The following is a 14,614-nucleotide window of genomic DNA, read 5'->3' as shown; positions in this document are numbered from 1 at the left end:
ATCCCGCGCCACTCTTATACTATGTCAGTGCCTTGCCAGACGCGGTATAGTTGCCTCGCACAAGTACGAAATGCTGACCTCTAGGGTAGTCGTTGGAAGTACGTCGTTTGTACCTTGCAACACAGATTTTTCCCCAGTCCACTCCGTCGATGTCTGCTCTGGTTTCAGCGCTCTCATTTTTCCGGTTTAGTCTCCAGATCCTCTTCTTTTTAAAAGACCAGGGCAGGGAAGGATTGCGACTTTGTTTTCTTCGAGGGGAGGGAGGGTATCGTAGCTATTGGGGGCTTTCGTGTGTCATTTGCATCCTCGGTGCCTCGACGTCTGCAGCAGACGAATGTGTGTTGCAGTATCTTGGGGAAAAAACAGGCTACAGGGACTGCGTGACGGAGACGCTCAATGCCCTTCGCAGTTAGAGTTGCTCGTCACAGTGGCCGTTGCATGCTAGTCTTTCGTGTTTCCACACTGGTCTTTCTGTCCGAAAGACAAACTTCCGCTCTTGCCGTGCCTCTCCGTCGCCTGAATCTCTGCTTGCCATTTTTTATATCTGTGTTTCCACAGTCTTGTCGCTGCTCTGCCGTTAACCTCACCAGGCTTCGCCTCCTCGTTAACTCCACCAGCCTTCTCCTCCTCTCGCGTGTGTGTGGGTTGCTTTTGTTCACCTTTAATAAGGCTGCAGGCGGGCCCCGCCAGCGCGCGCGACATTGAGGGGTCTGCCGAAATGTCATACGGATGGCTGACGGAGAGTTCACTCCTGCCCAAAAGGGCAGTGCCTATCGGCGGCGTCTCGGAGTCGTCGTTGTATACGCTGTCTAGCCATATTTTCAGTTTGCAACAGGAGCAGCAGCAAAAGACTCTAGAGCCGCTCGTAGGTCTGCAACGTGTCTCCCAGTTGGCGCCTTTGGGGAGGAAGCGGAAGCATCCTGACTCGGCGCCCGCGGTGAAGGGGTCTTCGGAGCGGCGAGATGGAGCACACGCGCGGACAGAACTCTGGGAAAGGCAGAGCGAAGGCACAGAGAGTCAGATAAGAGCCGGAGGGGTTTGGGGGTCACTGGATGCCCTTGACGCAGACGGCGAGCGTGGCGGCAGCGGAGGGTACACCGGTTGTGAGGATGTGAATTACGGGCTAGCGCAACGGCGATGGGGACGGCCGTCGAAAAAGGTAGGCAAAGCTCACATCGTCCAGCACCTGAAGACACCTGCACAACGGCAACATCCAGTGGTGTCCCGGAGTAGCTAGCAGTGCTTCTCAGTCGTCGATTTTCGCTGTGGTACTGTCGCGTCCCAGCTCACTGAGTGTGCCGCCAGTTATTTTCGTCTGTCTCTCCTTGCGTTTGAGACGCGGACGGGTGTTGCTATTTTCCGGCTAGACGGCTGTGGCCGTCGTTGCGTGCCGGAGTAGGCGGCTGCTGAGGTATTTCTCGGCGTTCGCTTCGTGGAAAGCGCCCTCGACTTGCTGTGCCGTTGAAGACAGGTAGATGCTCTTGGCTTGTCCGCGTTTCTGCCCGTAGCCTCTGGACCGGCAGGCTCGGTTGATGGAAGGGAAGAACCCGAGAGTTGAGGAACGCGCAGCAGCTGACGAGCAATTTTTAGCAGCTCATGCAAAGACAGTGGAAGCCTCGCGACGGAAGCTTGAGGAGAAGGCGCGGCTTTACGACGATGTTGGTGAGTGGTGCCAGTACAAAAGAGCGTGTCCCTGCGGACGCAGAGCGCGCAGCGCGTCGACTCAAAGATCGGTGTCGCTGTGTATTCGCTTTCCATGGGTGAACGGGAGAAGCGGGCATCTGTCCGTGCACAGCGAGTTTCCTTGAGACTACACGCCATTGTGTCGGTCCGTCTGAAGTCGTGGGGTCAGATGAACTCTGCGTCATGTTGGCGAGTCTGGCCGCGTCGTTGTTTATGCCTTCGCTTTCAGACTTCGGTTCTCCTGCGCACTGTCTCTAGATGCACCTCTGTATGTCTGGAGCGCAAGTGTGGTAGGGACTCACGGTCGCGGCGAGGCCGACCGGCGTGCATCTCCTTTTAGATCTGCAGAATCCATGGATGTCGCGATGGGGACTCGGCATGCATGTGTTTATGGCATTCGTTGCGTGCACATGCGTTTGGCTTCTAACAGCGGCTGGACGCAAGGACGCGTCGGCAGCTCCGGCGAGTGCCCGCCAGCTAATTGACTTCGAAGGCAAGCTCTGGCGCGCACCTCCACCCACCATGTGTACCTCCTCAGATTCCCGATTCGTAGAAGTATCAATGAGAGAGGCAGAAGGAAAGCCCACATGTAGGGACACTTGTTATCATCCAAATCTCTCTGCGTATGAAGGTAAGCACGCGTGTCACAGGACTGCGAGAATGTGTCGGGTATTCTGGACAAATGGAAACGCGGCGAGAGCCCGGAGACTCGCAGCAAGAGAGAAATTCCCCTCGTATACCGCTTGGCGGCGACACCGTGCGAATAGAAGGGAAAGAACTAGTGTGAAATGCCTGCAGCACGTTGGGGAGGAACATGCTTGAAATAAAGGGCGGATTGTGGGTCGTGTAATGTTTCGAGAAGTATGCAAACCGTGGCAATGGTCTAGGCTCAGCGTAGACGAAAAATTCACCGTGTAGCCGCTCAGACGGTCCGTACTGATTGTGTAATGTGTATAGTGGACCGGAGAGCGGAGAACGATAGGCGAGCGACAGAAGAGCAAAACCAGTTCTTGTGTGCACTAAGCAAGGAGACTGAGAGGTAAGGCCGCTGCACGATGCCTCAAGTAGGAAGCCAGAGAGGAGCAACACCACGTTATGCAGCAGGCTCAACACGACAGAACCGGTGTCAAAAGGTCATTTACTGCTACTCCAGGGCGGATGTGGAGGGGCTCTCCCCTCAGGAGCCTTTCTCATACAGCTCTGGTTACATTCAGTATAGGATGTGCATCATTGTTTGACATCCTATTTTGCATACGTTTTGATGTGTGTAAGCCTTCTGAATTGCCTATTCAGAAGTACTTCCAGTCGCTCAGTGTGTCTCTTTCATGCATGGTGTCCGGCACTACAGGCGGCGTGAAGAAATCCAGGAAACGAAGAAACATAGGCTGGCAATGCTTCGCTCCCGGTTACTGGTCCTACGGCAAGCAGCTGCGGCTGCCGCCGCTGCAGAGGCCTCAGACGCTGCAGCAGATGCGCTCCTGAAAGCGGCAAGGGCTGAGGCAGTATTGAATGAGGAGTTGTATGGTGCGGCAAATGCAGCGGTTGAGCTCGGCGATGTCTCACACTGACGATCTGTTTACATGTTTGTGAAAAACCGCGCGTGATGTGCCTGTTCTTGACAACAACAGGATGCATTGCCGGTCCCGGGGGTCTAGGTCAACAAGCCAAACTCATCACCAAGCCTGCCCGTCTTCCACCTTTATTGTCAATCCCTTTGCCTGTTTCGGATGTGTCTGTGAAAATTGGGGGGGAAGCGTCAAGTATGACACAGTGCCTACGATTGGCATGACAGGGGCAACTCCGCCGTGTTTTCATGACAAAAGTTCGACCGAACCATCGCTAGTGATCGGGGTGGACCCAGACTCCGCTGTGGCGTTTACAAGTAAACTGCAAGCTCTCTACATTGATGCTGACTCGTGGATCAACTTACAGTTTCCTGCAGGAGATTGCACTTTCAGTCATGCTGTCTGCTGGGCGCTCACGTAACGTGTAGAAATCGTTAAGCAACTGTCGCGCGTACTCCCAAAGCCGCATCTTGGCATATTAACCCGGTTGGATGAGCATGAGATCGGAACAATATGATGCTAGTTGCGCTGAGACCGCAACTGCGTCCCGTGATGGGCGGTCGACACTTCCTAAGCGGAGCACTGGGAGTATTGGGAAGGCATCGAAAGGTCAGCTATTTTGTCGTCGCAGCTAGTGCTGTTTTAGTTAGTGGTAGACGGTCAATCCGTTCGACAAATAAATACCACTTGGTTGTATGAGGTGGCGCAGCATCAATGCTACACTCGCTTCTCACCACTGATCTCTACATGCTTGAGACAGAGGTGTGTAGAGCGCTCCGCTAGTGCGACGTGAAATGCGGTCACTGGACTCCTGTGTTGAGAGCCTCTGGGGCTCCCTCACTTGGGGGTTTCATTAGTTTCAAAGAGTTTTCCAAACGTAGTAAAGAACCGGGAGTGTATTTCGATGCGCCAGCAGTTACCGCGCCGGTTAGCGCAACCTGGCCACCGCGACTCATGAAGTCCGTAACAGTAACGAAGAGAAAACTACATAGCACATTTCGCCTGCGTCTGTTTTTACTTTTGGCGGGATGGCTCGTATAGAGAAAGACTCGTCGCGCTGTCCTGTACTGACACCATCCATGCTCGGAGTATGAGGAGGTTTATCTCCACGTGGAGAGAAAACGCCGATCAACCGCGTTGCGCGCTCAGCCACACCATCCCCCACCGCGCCTGAGACGTTTGGCCCTACGACGTACCATAGCATGGTGTTTTCATGATGGCACAGTGGCAGTTCCTCTTATTGTATGCCTTGTGGCTTCTTACTGCCTGGTCCGGCGATGAAACTTCCTTGTGCACGGGGTCTTTCACGTCGCGCGCCTCACTGCCAGGTTCGCTGTTCAGTCAACGACTCTATTATTCTGTACCCGACATCGCGTAGCAAAACAGATCAGGCGCTGGTTGCTCTTATTCGGCGTCACAACCCGCCGCCTACCACGATCATTTCTATCGATTTGCAAAGTCACCGGAGCACTCAGTAAGCGCCTGCGTTCTGACCTGGGAACGAGTTGACGAACCGTCCTCCAAAGTGTGCAATTAATCAAAGTCACACTCGTGTTGCCGCAGGTATTACGGGGAAATATCTGTTGGGAAGCCACCTCAATTCTTTAAAGTCCTCTTTGACTCCGGTTAGTCCACACTGATGTACAAATTCCTTTTCGAACACAGGTTGACGTACTCAGGCAGTCATCACTTTTGGATCCCCTCAAAAGAATGCCGCTCTGCATCCTGCACCGCCCACTCTCGCTTTGATCGCAGTCGCTCGTCAACATTTCACCATGGAACTGACAATGAATGGAACGTGCGGGTCGCAGTCACCTTTGGAACCGGACGCATCGCCTATCGAAAGGGCATAGAGTCTGTGCAAGTCGGCAACGTTGGGTACGGTGTCCATGCGTCTTCCACTTGTACCACACAACGGTGACTCGAAGATCACTAGGATTTCCAGCCAAGCCATCGGGCTTGTGACCGAGCAGACAGATGAGCCTTTTGCAGACCTGCGTAAGCAAGTACTCGTGTTGACAATTACAGTAGACGGGGATGCCAGTTCATGCGTGCAGCATTCGATGGGATTGTTGGGCTCGGTGGGTTGCGCTGTCTTGCACGAGTTCATGCCCCAGTTACCAATCTCCTCCTTAGCGGGATCGACGGACAGCAACCAGACGAAGGATTTACTTGACAGTTTGAAAGCAGAGGGAAGGATAGAGAACAGAGTGTTTGCAGTGTACCTGTCCAGGTATGCACGGGGAGGTGTAATCACATTTGGAGGATTCGATTCGAGGTTAGTAGTTACCCAACGCCGAATGGAGCGCTCCGGTGAGGGTGTAGTGCTTCCAGATTTGTTCAGCTCGGGAAAACCATCCAGTGGTTTGACCTGATTCCCCACATGGGTTGGGCCATCTCATTAGTGGACTTCAAGATCGATGGAGTCAGACTTGACCTATGTTTCGACTCTTCTAGCAGCAGATGCACTGCTGTCCTGGACACGGGGACGTCCAGCATCGGCGGCCCACGGGAGGACATTCACCGTTTGCTGACAATGCTGGGCGCAGCGCCACGCTGCGACCGAATCCAGGCTATGAAGCCTTTAACTATCATACTAGAACAGACAGTGTCTGGACGGCAGATCGAGTTTGAGCTGGCTGCTGATGACTACCTCGTCGAAGGCTTGAGAGCGTCAGATAACGTCTCGTCGTGTCCTGTTGCATTTATGCCTCTTGCCTTGAGTCACCACCCTGTCCGCACATTTGTAAGTTGAATGTAAATGCCTTTGTTGGCTCCCGAAATGGAACGGTAGCGCAGGTTCTTGGAGACGTTTTCATCAGGAAATTTTACTCTATTTTCGACCGAGAGACTGGGAGGATAGGTAAGAATAGACAACCCAAAAAAAGCCGACGTCGCGTGATTGGCCCTAAAATTTGTCTAGGGATTGCGGAAGCGGTCCGCGAGGTAAAACGTCGCCGGTTGGAGAAACCTCTTCTCAGGCGCTGGGACGGTGTTGTTAACGGGGACGATAGGCGTTCAGCTGTGCGAGTCTGGACACACAGCATTCACACCGGTGGGATACAGACGGGGCTTTGAGTCTGGAGTTGCTTACTCACGGTGTTCATGACTCACCGAAATAAACGGTGTTCTTTCTCTGGATGTGTTTTATATTGCATCTGTACACTCATAACGTACTTCACTGAACTTGAAAATGCTATCATAGTAAATGAGCTGCCACCAAACAGGGGCTTTCTCAAACGAAGGGACCTGGGCGTTGAGCCATTAATATGGGGAAAGAGCGACAAAGCACACCAACGCCATTTTAGGATGCACCGAATCTCATGGCCACATCGTCGTATGGTCCTTGCAGCACTGCCCTTACCTGCGTCAGTCGACAAGATGGCCACAACTACCGAAAGCCTCTTCCTGGGTCGGTGTCTTCTCGCCTGCCGTCCGAACTGACTGACCACAGTAGCAGGAAATGCTTCCCCGACGCTTGCGAAGCTCAAGGACCGAGTGCGCATGGGGGTTCAGGGGGAAACAAGGTACAGGGTGAACATCGCATTCTTTGTTGACCGCCTTATCATGAGAGTTACCCCCTTCTAGTACGTAAGTGGCATTCGAGTGAGACAGAGTGAGTCGCCCACACAGCACACTAAACGTATAGACTGTCAGGTGTTACCGCACTTTTGCGAAATTCCGAGCTACAAGAATGCACCGCTGTCAGTTTCTTCAGAGCATGAGACATCGCCCGCAGAACAATTTGCACCGTGATATCGCACCACTCCACACTCAACACCACAGCGCAATTCTGATACATGTCGGGGTGGCTCGAGATATGTGTGTGAAGAGTCTCTATAGTCGACTGGCTCGAGGAAAAGCTGTCCCAGCAAGTTTGCATGACATGAATAATAGCGCGTAGTGATATACAAACAAACTACAATATCAACATCCAACACATGATCGGCGCCATCGCCGATGCGCGATGAAAGAGACAGTGACAGACGAACCGCCATGAATGTGCATGGGGGAAGCGTTCGCCTTTAGCAGGTCATTTCAAGTGAAGCGGTACTCAGGCGAATTAATTCGCCAACAAAAGCGGATAGAAGGCAGTCACCAGTATGCTGCGTCACATATCCAGTGCTCCCTTCAAGCGGGCGTGTGGTGCTTACAATCCAGAGGTGTACAGACATCACGTCCCCGACATCGTTGATCCTCGCGCGAATGGCACTGGTTCCATCACACCTTGACTTTTTGCACCAGTTGAATTTGTCTGTGCCAATATTTCAATCGTGATCGCACATCGTAACAATGCCGGTAATATATGCAAGAGTAATTTGTGCGTGCCTTATCATCATGGTTACGGCATCCTTAATGCCCGTAACGCCCGTTCTGGCATCAACCACCGATGGCCTCAAGAAAGGAAAAGCTCCTGGGGGGTACCGACCAGAGCCACCAACAACCAGAGCGAATTGCAAGTGCCCTCACGGCTTCGAGAGGGTGGACCAGTCATGTGTAAAGAGAGAATTCGTTGGGAAACCAGAGGTACGAAAGGTGCTTCCCTATAGTACGACGGAATCTGATAACTTCCCCCATCGCAGCCATTCTGCCCCTCAGGAACACTGGCGCACGGCAAATGCAGAACGCGGGTTGCCGAATCATTCCGGTGTCCTGAGGGGTATGAGTCAATGTGCGACTTTAAATCGAGCTCGAACGCAAAATGCTGTCGCTTGACGGAGACTCGAGAAGTTGATTACCGTTGCCCGGAAGGGACAAGCGAAACTACGGAGGGCGACTGCAAGCGATTAACAAGGTTTCCTCCAAGTTACGAGTGCCCTTTGGGATATCGATACGAGGATGGTTACTGCGTCAGAACAGAACCAGGTTATGTTGCACCAGTATGTGGCGAACACAGTCAGTTAACGCCAGAAAACACGTGCCTCAAGACAGCGCCTGGCGAGATCGTATACGAGTGCCCTGAGGGGTTCCAGTGTGTTTCCAGTACGAAGAAATCCGGCTTCTGCAAAACCTGCCAGAAGAAAGAAATGGCTTCCGTGAGCTGCGAATGCGAAGCCGGGGCAATTGAAGATGACGGACTTTGCTACCAGTTGGAGGTATACAAGGAATGCTTCGACAAGGCGCAGAAGAAGAAATCGACGTCCGCATACTCGGGCGAAAATGAGGAGCAGGTGGTAGGAGATGGAAAAAAGGACAAGAAGTGCGAAGCAAAAAAGCCTGAATGCACGTGCAAGGCCGGATTCCACCTCGAGTGCAAGGGCAAGCAATGTCAGTGCGTGAGGGAAGAATTCACTGCCGTTGTGAGACGGTGCCTTGGATTCGATGATGGTTCGGGAAATTGTGTGCGCCAAATCGAGACAGCACCGATATACCAGTGCGGAGAAGGACAGGAATGTGAAAGTATTGACAAGAAAAACGAATGCAAATGCGTCTTCAAGTCGCGAAAGCATTCCACCGTGGACTGCGGTGAAGGAGTCTTGATAGGGAACGACTGCTTCTCTGTTGGGCACACTCCACAAACTCAGCATTGTCCAGACGGTTTCGACATTGTCTGTCGTGCCTCGGAGTGCCAATGTGAAAGGAATCTTTTCACGCACCGGACCATGACTTGCACAAAGCACTCAGCCGCGAAGCTCGACGAATGTGCCACATTCTCGGACCCGGAATTCGCTTGCAAAGAGGTAGGCAGTCACTAGAACACCGTAAATCATAACGCGACATCGTTTCCTTTCTTAGGGCCAGCTGGTTGACCAAAAGTGCGTTCGTTTGTCGTACACCGTCGAGCTTTGTGACGCATGAGCCAGACCATCGCTGGCGCTTGCAATTCGAACATTGTATCTGTGGAATCTCAGACTTCGTTGTAAATGACATTCGATATAAAAACGCAGGAGCCGTTGCACTGCAGGAGCCGTTGCAGTCGCAACGTCTCGCACGGTTTCGCTGGATTCTGTATGCAGGATGAAAAGAGATCAGGTCAACTCAGACGTCAACATGCCGCAGGAATTCTCACATCCGAACACCATTCCTGTCAGCCCTGAGGGACCCTCACAGAGCGAGAATACAGAAAAAGCGAAGAAAATGAACGCAGGTTCAAACAGGAAACCCCCTAGCGACGAATTTATCGGGTGGCCTCGCGCGGCGTTGCATTGCTGTGTCGCTGGGCAGACTCTAACTGTACGGCCTTGATGGCTGCACGCTGAGACTTAACCCGATCCAGAACGTCCGGTTCATTCATGTCTGGCCGCAGGATTCGGTGCATTACGCAGGAGCCTGCAAACGCCGAGCCGAAAGCAACGACCAGAGACAGAACAAATTCCCCTTTGGAAAGCCCCGCTGGCATGTTGGCCACCAATTGACTGCCGCGGAAAATTGGGTCTTTCCTTACAAAGATTCAATGCTATAAATGAACACAGTTACAGAATACTTGTTGGAGATATTTCAACGAGAACTCTCTGGCAGGTGCGTCGGTCAAGACACCCTGTGATCCGACGTCGCACGAACCTGCTTAGTGGAGAGAGGACGCCCGCCGGGGGAGCGACATGCAACAAAATAAACTGCTTCCCCTAGAGGAACACTGTGGTGAACTACTTTGAAGTTACCTTCAACAGAAATACCTATATTCTTCGTCATCAGTTGCGCAAAGGTCATAACTGAGATGCTTCTGCTGTGTTGCAATAATGATGCTAGGAGACAGCATGCAGCAAAAGGTACAGAAGAAAGGGACACGTTTGGCAGCTTCTATGGATATCCTCCAAGACTAGTCATTACGCATCCAATCTTCAGCAAAGGCTCGCATCGAGAATGATGAGGAAACACGGACAGAAACAAAGGCTCAATTTGAATCGTAGGAGACGCGGCATCCTGGGTCGTCTCGGCGGTGGGCGAACATGGACCTCTCGTGTCAGCGTAAAGTTGCACGCAATGAAGGTTCCTTATCCTCGGTGGCCTTGCCTGAGACCATACTAGAATTTATAATACAGGGTTGAACTGTGTAAAGACCATTGTGTTATGGTTCTATCGCAGACGAAGAAAGCACTCTCACAAAACGAATACGGAGGCTGTTGTGACGGCATTCGCCGCGAAAAATCCCCCATTAATTGCCAGCAGCAATGATAGGGCAGTGCCAGTCGTCTTCTTGTTGTTAGCCTGTACGGAATACTTAGGACTATCTCTTCAAATTTATGATAATGCACTCCGTAATGGACGTTTCTAGAATACTGAAGATGACTCCGGTTATGAGATACAGGCAACCAAGTTCTTTATGACTGCAGTACACCACCACCCCACTCAGACTTTTCTCCGGAGCAGCCTTCAGCAGTCAGCTAAACGGATCGCAACCGTGGTCCAGCGGCGGAAACCGCCAGCCGCTCACGAGCGCGATGCGTCCCACGAGGAGTTCCAACTAGTTCTTCAGAGACGGATGGAAATCTCGATTGCTTTTTTCCGACAGTTCATTTTTGTACAGGATTTGCCATAGGAGTTTTTTCTTACTTCACCAGGTTTGCGTACATTGGCCAACCACTGGTTCACCGCCAGCATCACTTGCTAGCGAATCGAACCACCGGACCCGGATGCGTACTCTCAATCTTTCGTGAAGTGGGGGATGTCTTGGGTGTTACAAGAGAATGCTTTGTCCGCCCGTTTGTAGTATGAATGTTTACAGACTATCGCACAGGCAGTTGTACGTGTTTCTCCCGTTTTCTTCCGCCCGCGGTGCTGCGGGAGCTCCGACCCACTGGTGCGTGACAAATCGTAGTTCGTGAGGCGTCGTGTTCCCGACGTAGTTCGCAATGGCCCAGAAAACACTTGAAACGAGCGGCAGCCTCAGGCTGTTGAGCTATGATGAGCTTTTCAAGCCTTCGGAAGTGAAGACAATCGAGAAGTTCCGAGGTTTTAAACGGCAGAACACCCTGAAAGGCGATACACGAGCAAAGAATGAGTTGCTCAGTGTACTGCGACAACAGCGCGTTCTGGTGGATGATAACGCGATTCATTTTGTAGCGGAGGCTCGAGGCGAAAGCAAGGCAGACGCGAGGAATTCTGTGTTCAAGCTGGCGCAGAGGTACAAGGTGTTACCAGATACAGAGAACGTAAAAAAGATCAAGCAGCTTTTCGGGAGAGTAAGGGAGGATGATTCTGGAGATGAAGATTGGGAACCATCTTTTCGTCGGTTGCCTACCTGTCTGAAGACAAAACGAGGTGCGAAAATGATGGACGATGAAGTCTCGCATGATATACTGCTTGGAGAAATAGACTCTATAGAAGACGAGTCTTCGAAGCTGGGGGACAACGTCGTTTCGTCGGAAGCGGTGAAGGAAGAACCTGAAGAGGTGATAAGCCGTGTCATTGACCAGCAGGGCGGAGGGCTGGGGCTCGCTACAGAAAAAGCGGAGTCGGCAACGGAGAAACAGGAAGAAGACTTTGACGACGACGATGAGGATGATGCTCATTTTGATCACGATGACATCAAGGGTACGCGTACGAGCAAATTCTCTGTGAAAGACTGCTCACTTGGTTTGTGAACCGTCGTTCCCGCATGCACGGCCGACAGTATTTTTTGCTCCCACTCTCGTTTGTTGCGTGATTATGCTGCAGTCCTGAATGACATGCAGAGAGAGTTCATTGGAAATAACCTGACCGCGTGGCTACAGGATATCCGGAAAGCATATGAGTCAGGTGTCAAGCTCGTGAAGGTCAACGCGCTGGGGCTAAAGTTCATACGCATTCTCACAATCAAGGATATGGTGAGCCTCAGTCAACAATGACGTGAATGATACGGTGGTCGAAGACGGGGCCGTCGCCCGGTCTTGGCGGAGTCCCTCACGTTCGTTGACGTGGATACGTTACTGCAGGTTCTTTCGATCCGTCAGCCCCATACGCAGTCGAAGGTCAAGGTGGAACGGCAGGTCGCAATAACAGAAATAATCAGTGTGAAACTGGGACGCGATTCAAAGGAGTTCCGTGCGCTGGATAAGCTCGTCGAGGATAAAAAAGAGCCGGCGGATACAAAGTATGCAATCACACCAGTTCTGGTTTATACTGAAGGAGGGCTGCCTCACAGGTTGTGCCCCATCCCGCACGCAGCACATCGTGGCTTTGTTGTGCGTTGTGTTTCTGTTTGCAGCCCGCCAGCAACATTATGCGCAGTGGTGGACCTCCCAAAGAACAGGTCACTGTCTTTGGTTTTTCTGTAAGTTTTTTTTCGGAGAATTGCAGGAGCTGTCATTTTTTGTCCCCCCCGAGTCTGTAGTCATTGGTGACTGACTTGTGAATGCACATGTTCGCTTTCCTCAGGGAAGAAGATCAGAGAAACGGTTTCGTTTTCTTCCTTCGCGTTCTGCAAAAGAAAGCTCGGAGAGCAGCAGAGGATCTCGGCGAAGCCGTATGACTGGGTTTCATGAAGCGGAGCGTTTGCTGAAGCCATACGTACGGACCACCTCGTAGGACCTGTCACAGTCCAGAAGGCGGCAGTATGAAACGAATCGATTGGGTGCGGGAGTTACTGCAACAGATATTGCGTAGTCTCCCCAGCATGCTCGTAGTGAATAACTACGTTTCGAAGGCCAGCAGGGGCAAGTGCCATGGAAGGCAACGTTGTTTCGAAAGTGCTGCTCACGGTTTGGCTCATGCGATCCGTTTGCAGATGATAATACTGTTAGCGGATCTCAAAGGTGTGACTTAATTTAGATCATTTTATAAGGGCCTGGTGGTCACGGTGAAATCTGCTTTGTGCGCATCCGATGGTGGCATTGCTGGTGCCTCATGCTGTGACCGGAGGAATAGTCCGTAACGCCGGTAGCATGACACGCAAGCGAGCGAGTGGCAACAGTCAGCTTTCAGCGGTACCGAGACACATGTGCAGTAGCATCGCTTATGGCACTTCCGCAGCAAAGGCCCTTCTTTTGGGAAGGAGCAGTGGCAACGTTCCCTTCGCGCACAGACTGACACGCCTTGCACGCGGTCGCAACGACAGGTGTACTAGGTTCCGTTATTATGAGTTTCTTCATTTTTGACGGTGGGAGCAATACTCGTGTATTCTCCTGTGCTGTGCTCTGTCGCGTTTCCGACCCTATGTGTAGTTTCGGTAAAGCAGTTACAGGCTGGTGTATTTCCGACTGTATTCCGGTCTGTCTAACAAGGTTAATTGCCTGCACGCGTTAATAACTGAAGCCATGACGAACCACGAGAAACTGGAACGGGCACGGTGTTTTTGTCGTAAATCCCCAATTAAACAGCAGCGGGCCCCGATTGACCTGCATTTCGCGAGTGCCTTGCACACTGCGGCAGTCCACTGTCGAGCCGAAGGACTGGCTGAAATGGTACCAGATTCACCGGTTTTATGTCGTTTGAAGGTTGGCGCACAGCCTCCGCTAGAGGAACAGGCGCAGCGTGGGTAATTTTACTGACCTGGGCATCGCTGTAGCAGATAGCCGCAACCAGACTTAGAACGGTCGTGCATGCCGACAAAACTCCTCCAGCGAGTCCGAGAGCGCCGCAGTATCCGAAATCAGCACACATGGCTTGAGCCAAGTTCCACAAAGCGTACCTCTTGAAACTCCTCGTGATTGGGGTGAATTCGAACATGCGAAAGTGCGTCATCGTAGATATGATGCCGAAGACAAGGGGAGCCCACAGGTCGAAAATCTCTCCAGGACTGAGGACAAAAAGCCTACTACGCCAGGCGTCAGCATTTATGTCATCGAGCAATTTTCCCTGCGGCAATCGTAGAGACGGGGAAGCTTGCACAATCCTCACAACTCCGGTTGCGAGCGTTACCAAGCCCGCAATTAGCCCGGGAAGGCAAATCATGCACGATACAAATCGATAACGCGGCAGAGCCCCAGGGTCGGGAGCAGAATCGCTGGGATGTAGCGGTGACTGTGCGATGGCCTTCGGCGTTTGCTGTTGAGTGCTTGGATGACTCTCCGGACATGACCTTGTAGGCAATATATTCCCTGACGTCGGCGACGGCATGTACACCGTCGGCGCTCCCGGTGAGTCTGTCTGGGGATCTGCTTGGCCGTATGGGCAGAAGCACCCGCCGTAAGGCTGTTTACCCACGGGGCTAGACATTATGCACGTTGCCTTCTCGCGGGGCACCGAATGCGAGGACCGTATAGCTGCAATGACTCAGATCTTCAGCTGTCTCATGCGTTGCAGCAAGCATGCAGGATGTGTATTCATACCTGTCTGTTTCCTCAAATGGACAAGACAAGGCCCAAACTCCGTGACAGTGTGTCAGTGGAAGAAACCATACCTAGATCTCCATCCCTGGCCGGAGTGGAGCCAACGACAAACCGGTAGCACAGTTGAATGAACTGCGCGTACACCCCAACTGAAGAAAGCGCCCGCCTGCGTATCCCCCA

The 14,614-nt window shown here is 52.2% G+C and overlaps 5 protein-coding genes across 5 annotated transcripts; 4 read left to right on the top strand and 1 right to left on the bottom strand.

Annotated features, from left to right (window-relative positions):
• Positions 1–718: 718 nt before the first annotated feature.
• Positions 719–3,251, top strand: BESB_023770 (uncharacterized protein; the record flags this gene model as incomplete). The annotated part of the gene is made up of 4 exons (XM_029361079.1): positions 719–1,159; positions 1,509–1,662; positions 2,641–2,722; positions 3,032–3,251. 4 exons carry the CDS (start codon positions 719–721, stop codon positions 3,249–3,251), a joined length of 897 nt encoding a protein of 298 aa, XP_029215894.1.
• Positions 3,252–5,631: 2,380 nt separating this feature from the next.
• On the top strand, positions 5,632–6,003 carry BESB_023760 (eukaryotic aspartyl protease superfamily protein; the record flags this gene model as incomplete). The annotated part of the gene is made up of 1 exon (XM_029361078.1): positions 5,632–6,003. One exon carries the CDS (start codon positions 5,632–5,634, stop codon positions 6,001–6,003), a length of 372 nt encoding a protein of 123 aa, XP_029215893.1.
• Positions 6,004–7,541: 1,538 nt separating this feature from the next.
• BESB_023750 (oocyst wall protein OWP2) lies at positions 7,542–9,047 on the top strand (the record flags this gene model as incomplete). Its single annotated transcript, XM_029361077.1, has 3 exons — positions 7,542–7,775; positions 7,832–8,929; positions 8,985–9,047. The coding sequence occupies 3 exons, from the start codon at positions 7,542–7,544 to the stop codon at positions 9,045–9,047; spliced, it is 1,395 nt and encodes a 464-aa protein (XP_029215892.1).
• Positions 9,048–11,038: 1,991 nt separating this feature from the next.
• Positions 11,039–12,636, top strand: BESB_023740 (uncharacterized protein; the record flags this gene model as incomplete). Its single annotated transcript, XM_029361076.1, has 5 exons — positions 11,039–11,720; positions 11,844–11,992; positions 12,101–12,258; positions 12,373–12,438; positions 12,543–12,636. 5 exons carry the CDS (start codon positions 11,039–11,041, stop codon positions 12,634–12,636), a joined length of 1,149 nt encoding a protein of 382 aa, XP_029215891.1.
• Positions 12,637–13,475: 839 nt separating this feature from the next.
• On the bottom strand, positions 13,476–14,321 carry BESB_023730 (uncharacterized protein; the record flags this gene model as incomplete). The annotated part of the gene is made up of 1 exon (XM_029361075.1): positions 13,476–14,321. One exon carries the CDS (start codon positions 14,319–14,321, stop codon positions 13,476–13,478), a length of 846 nt encoding a protein of 281 aa, XP_029215890.1.
• Positions 14,322–14,614: the final 293 nt, after the last annotated feature.

This window comes from Besnoitia besnoiti, chromosome XII (genome assembly GCF_002563875.1).
Source record: "Besnoitia besnoiti strain Bb-Ger1 chromosome XII, whole genome shotgun sequence".
Lineage (NCBI taxonomy): Eukaryota > Apicomplexa > Conoidasida > Eucoccidiorida > Sarcocystidae > Besnoitia > Besnoitia besnoiti.
Note: the sequence above shows the minus strand (reverse complement) of the source record. Positions and strands in the feature narration are given on the sequence as shown.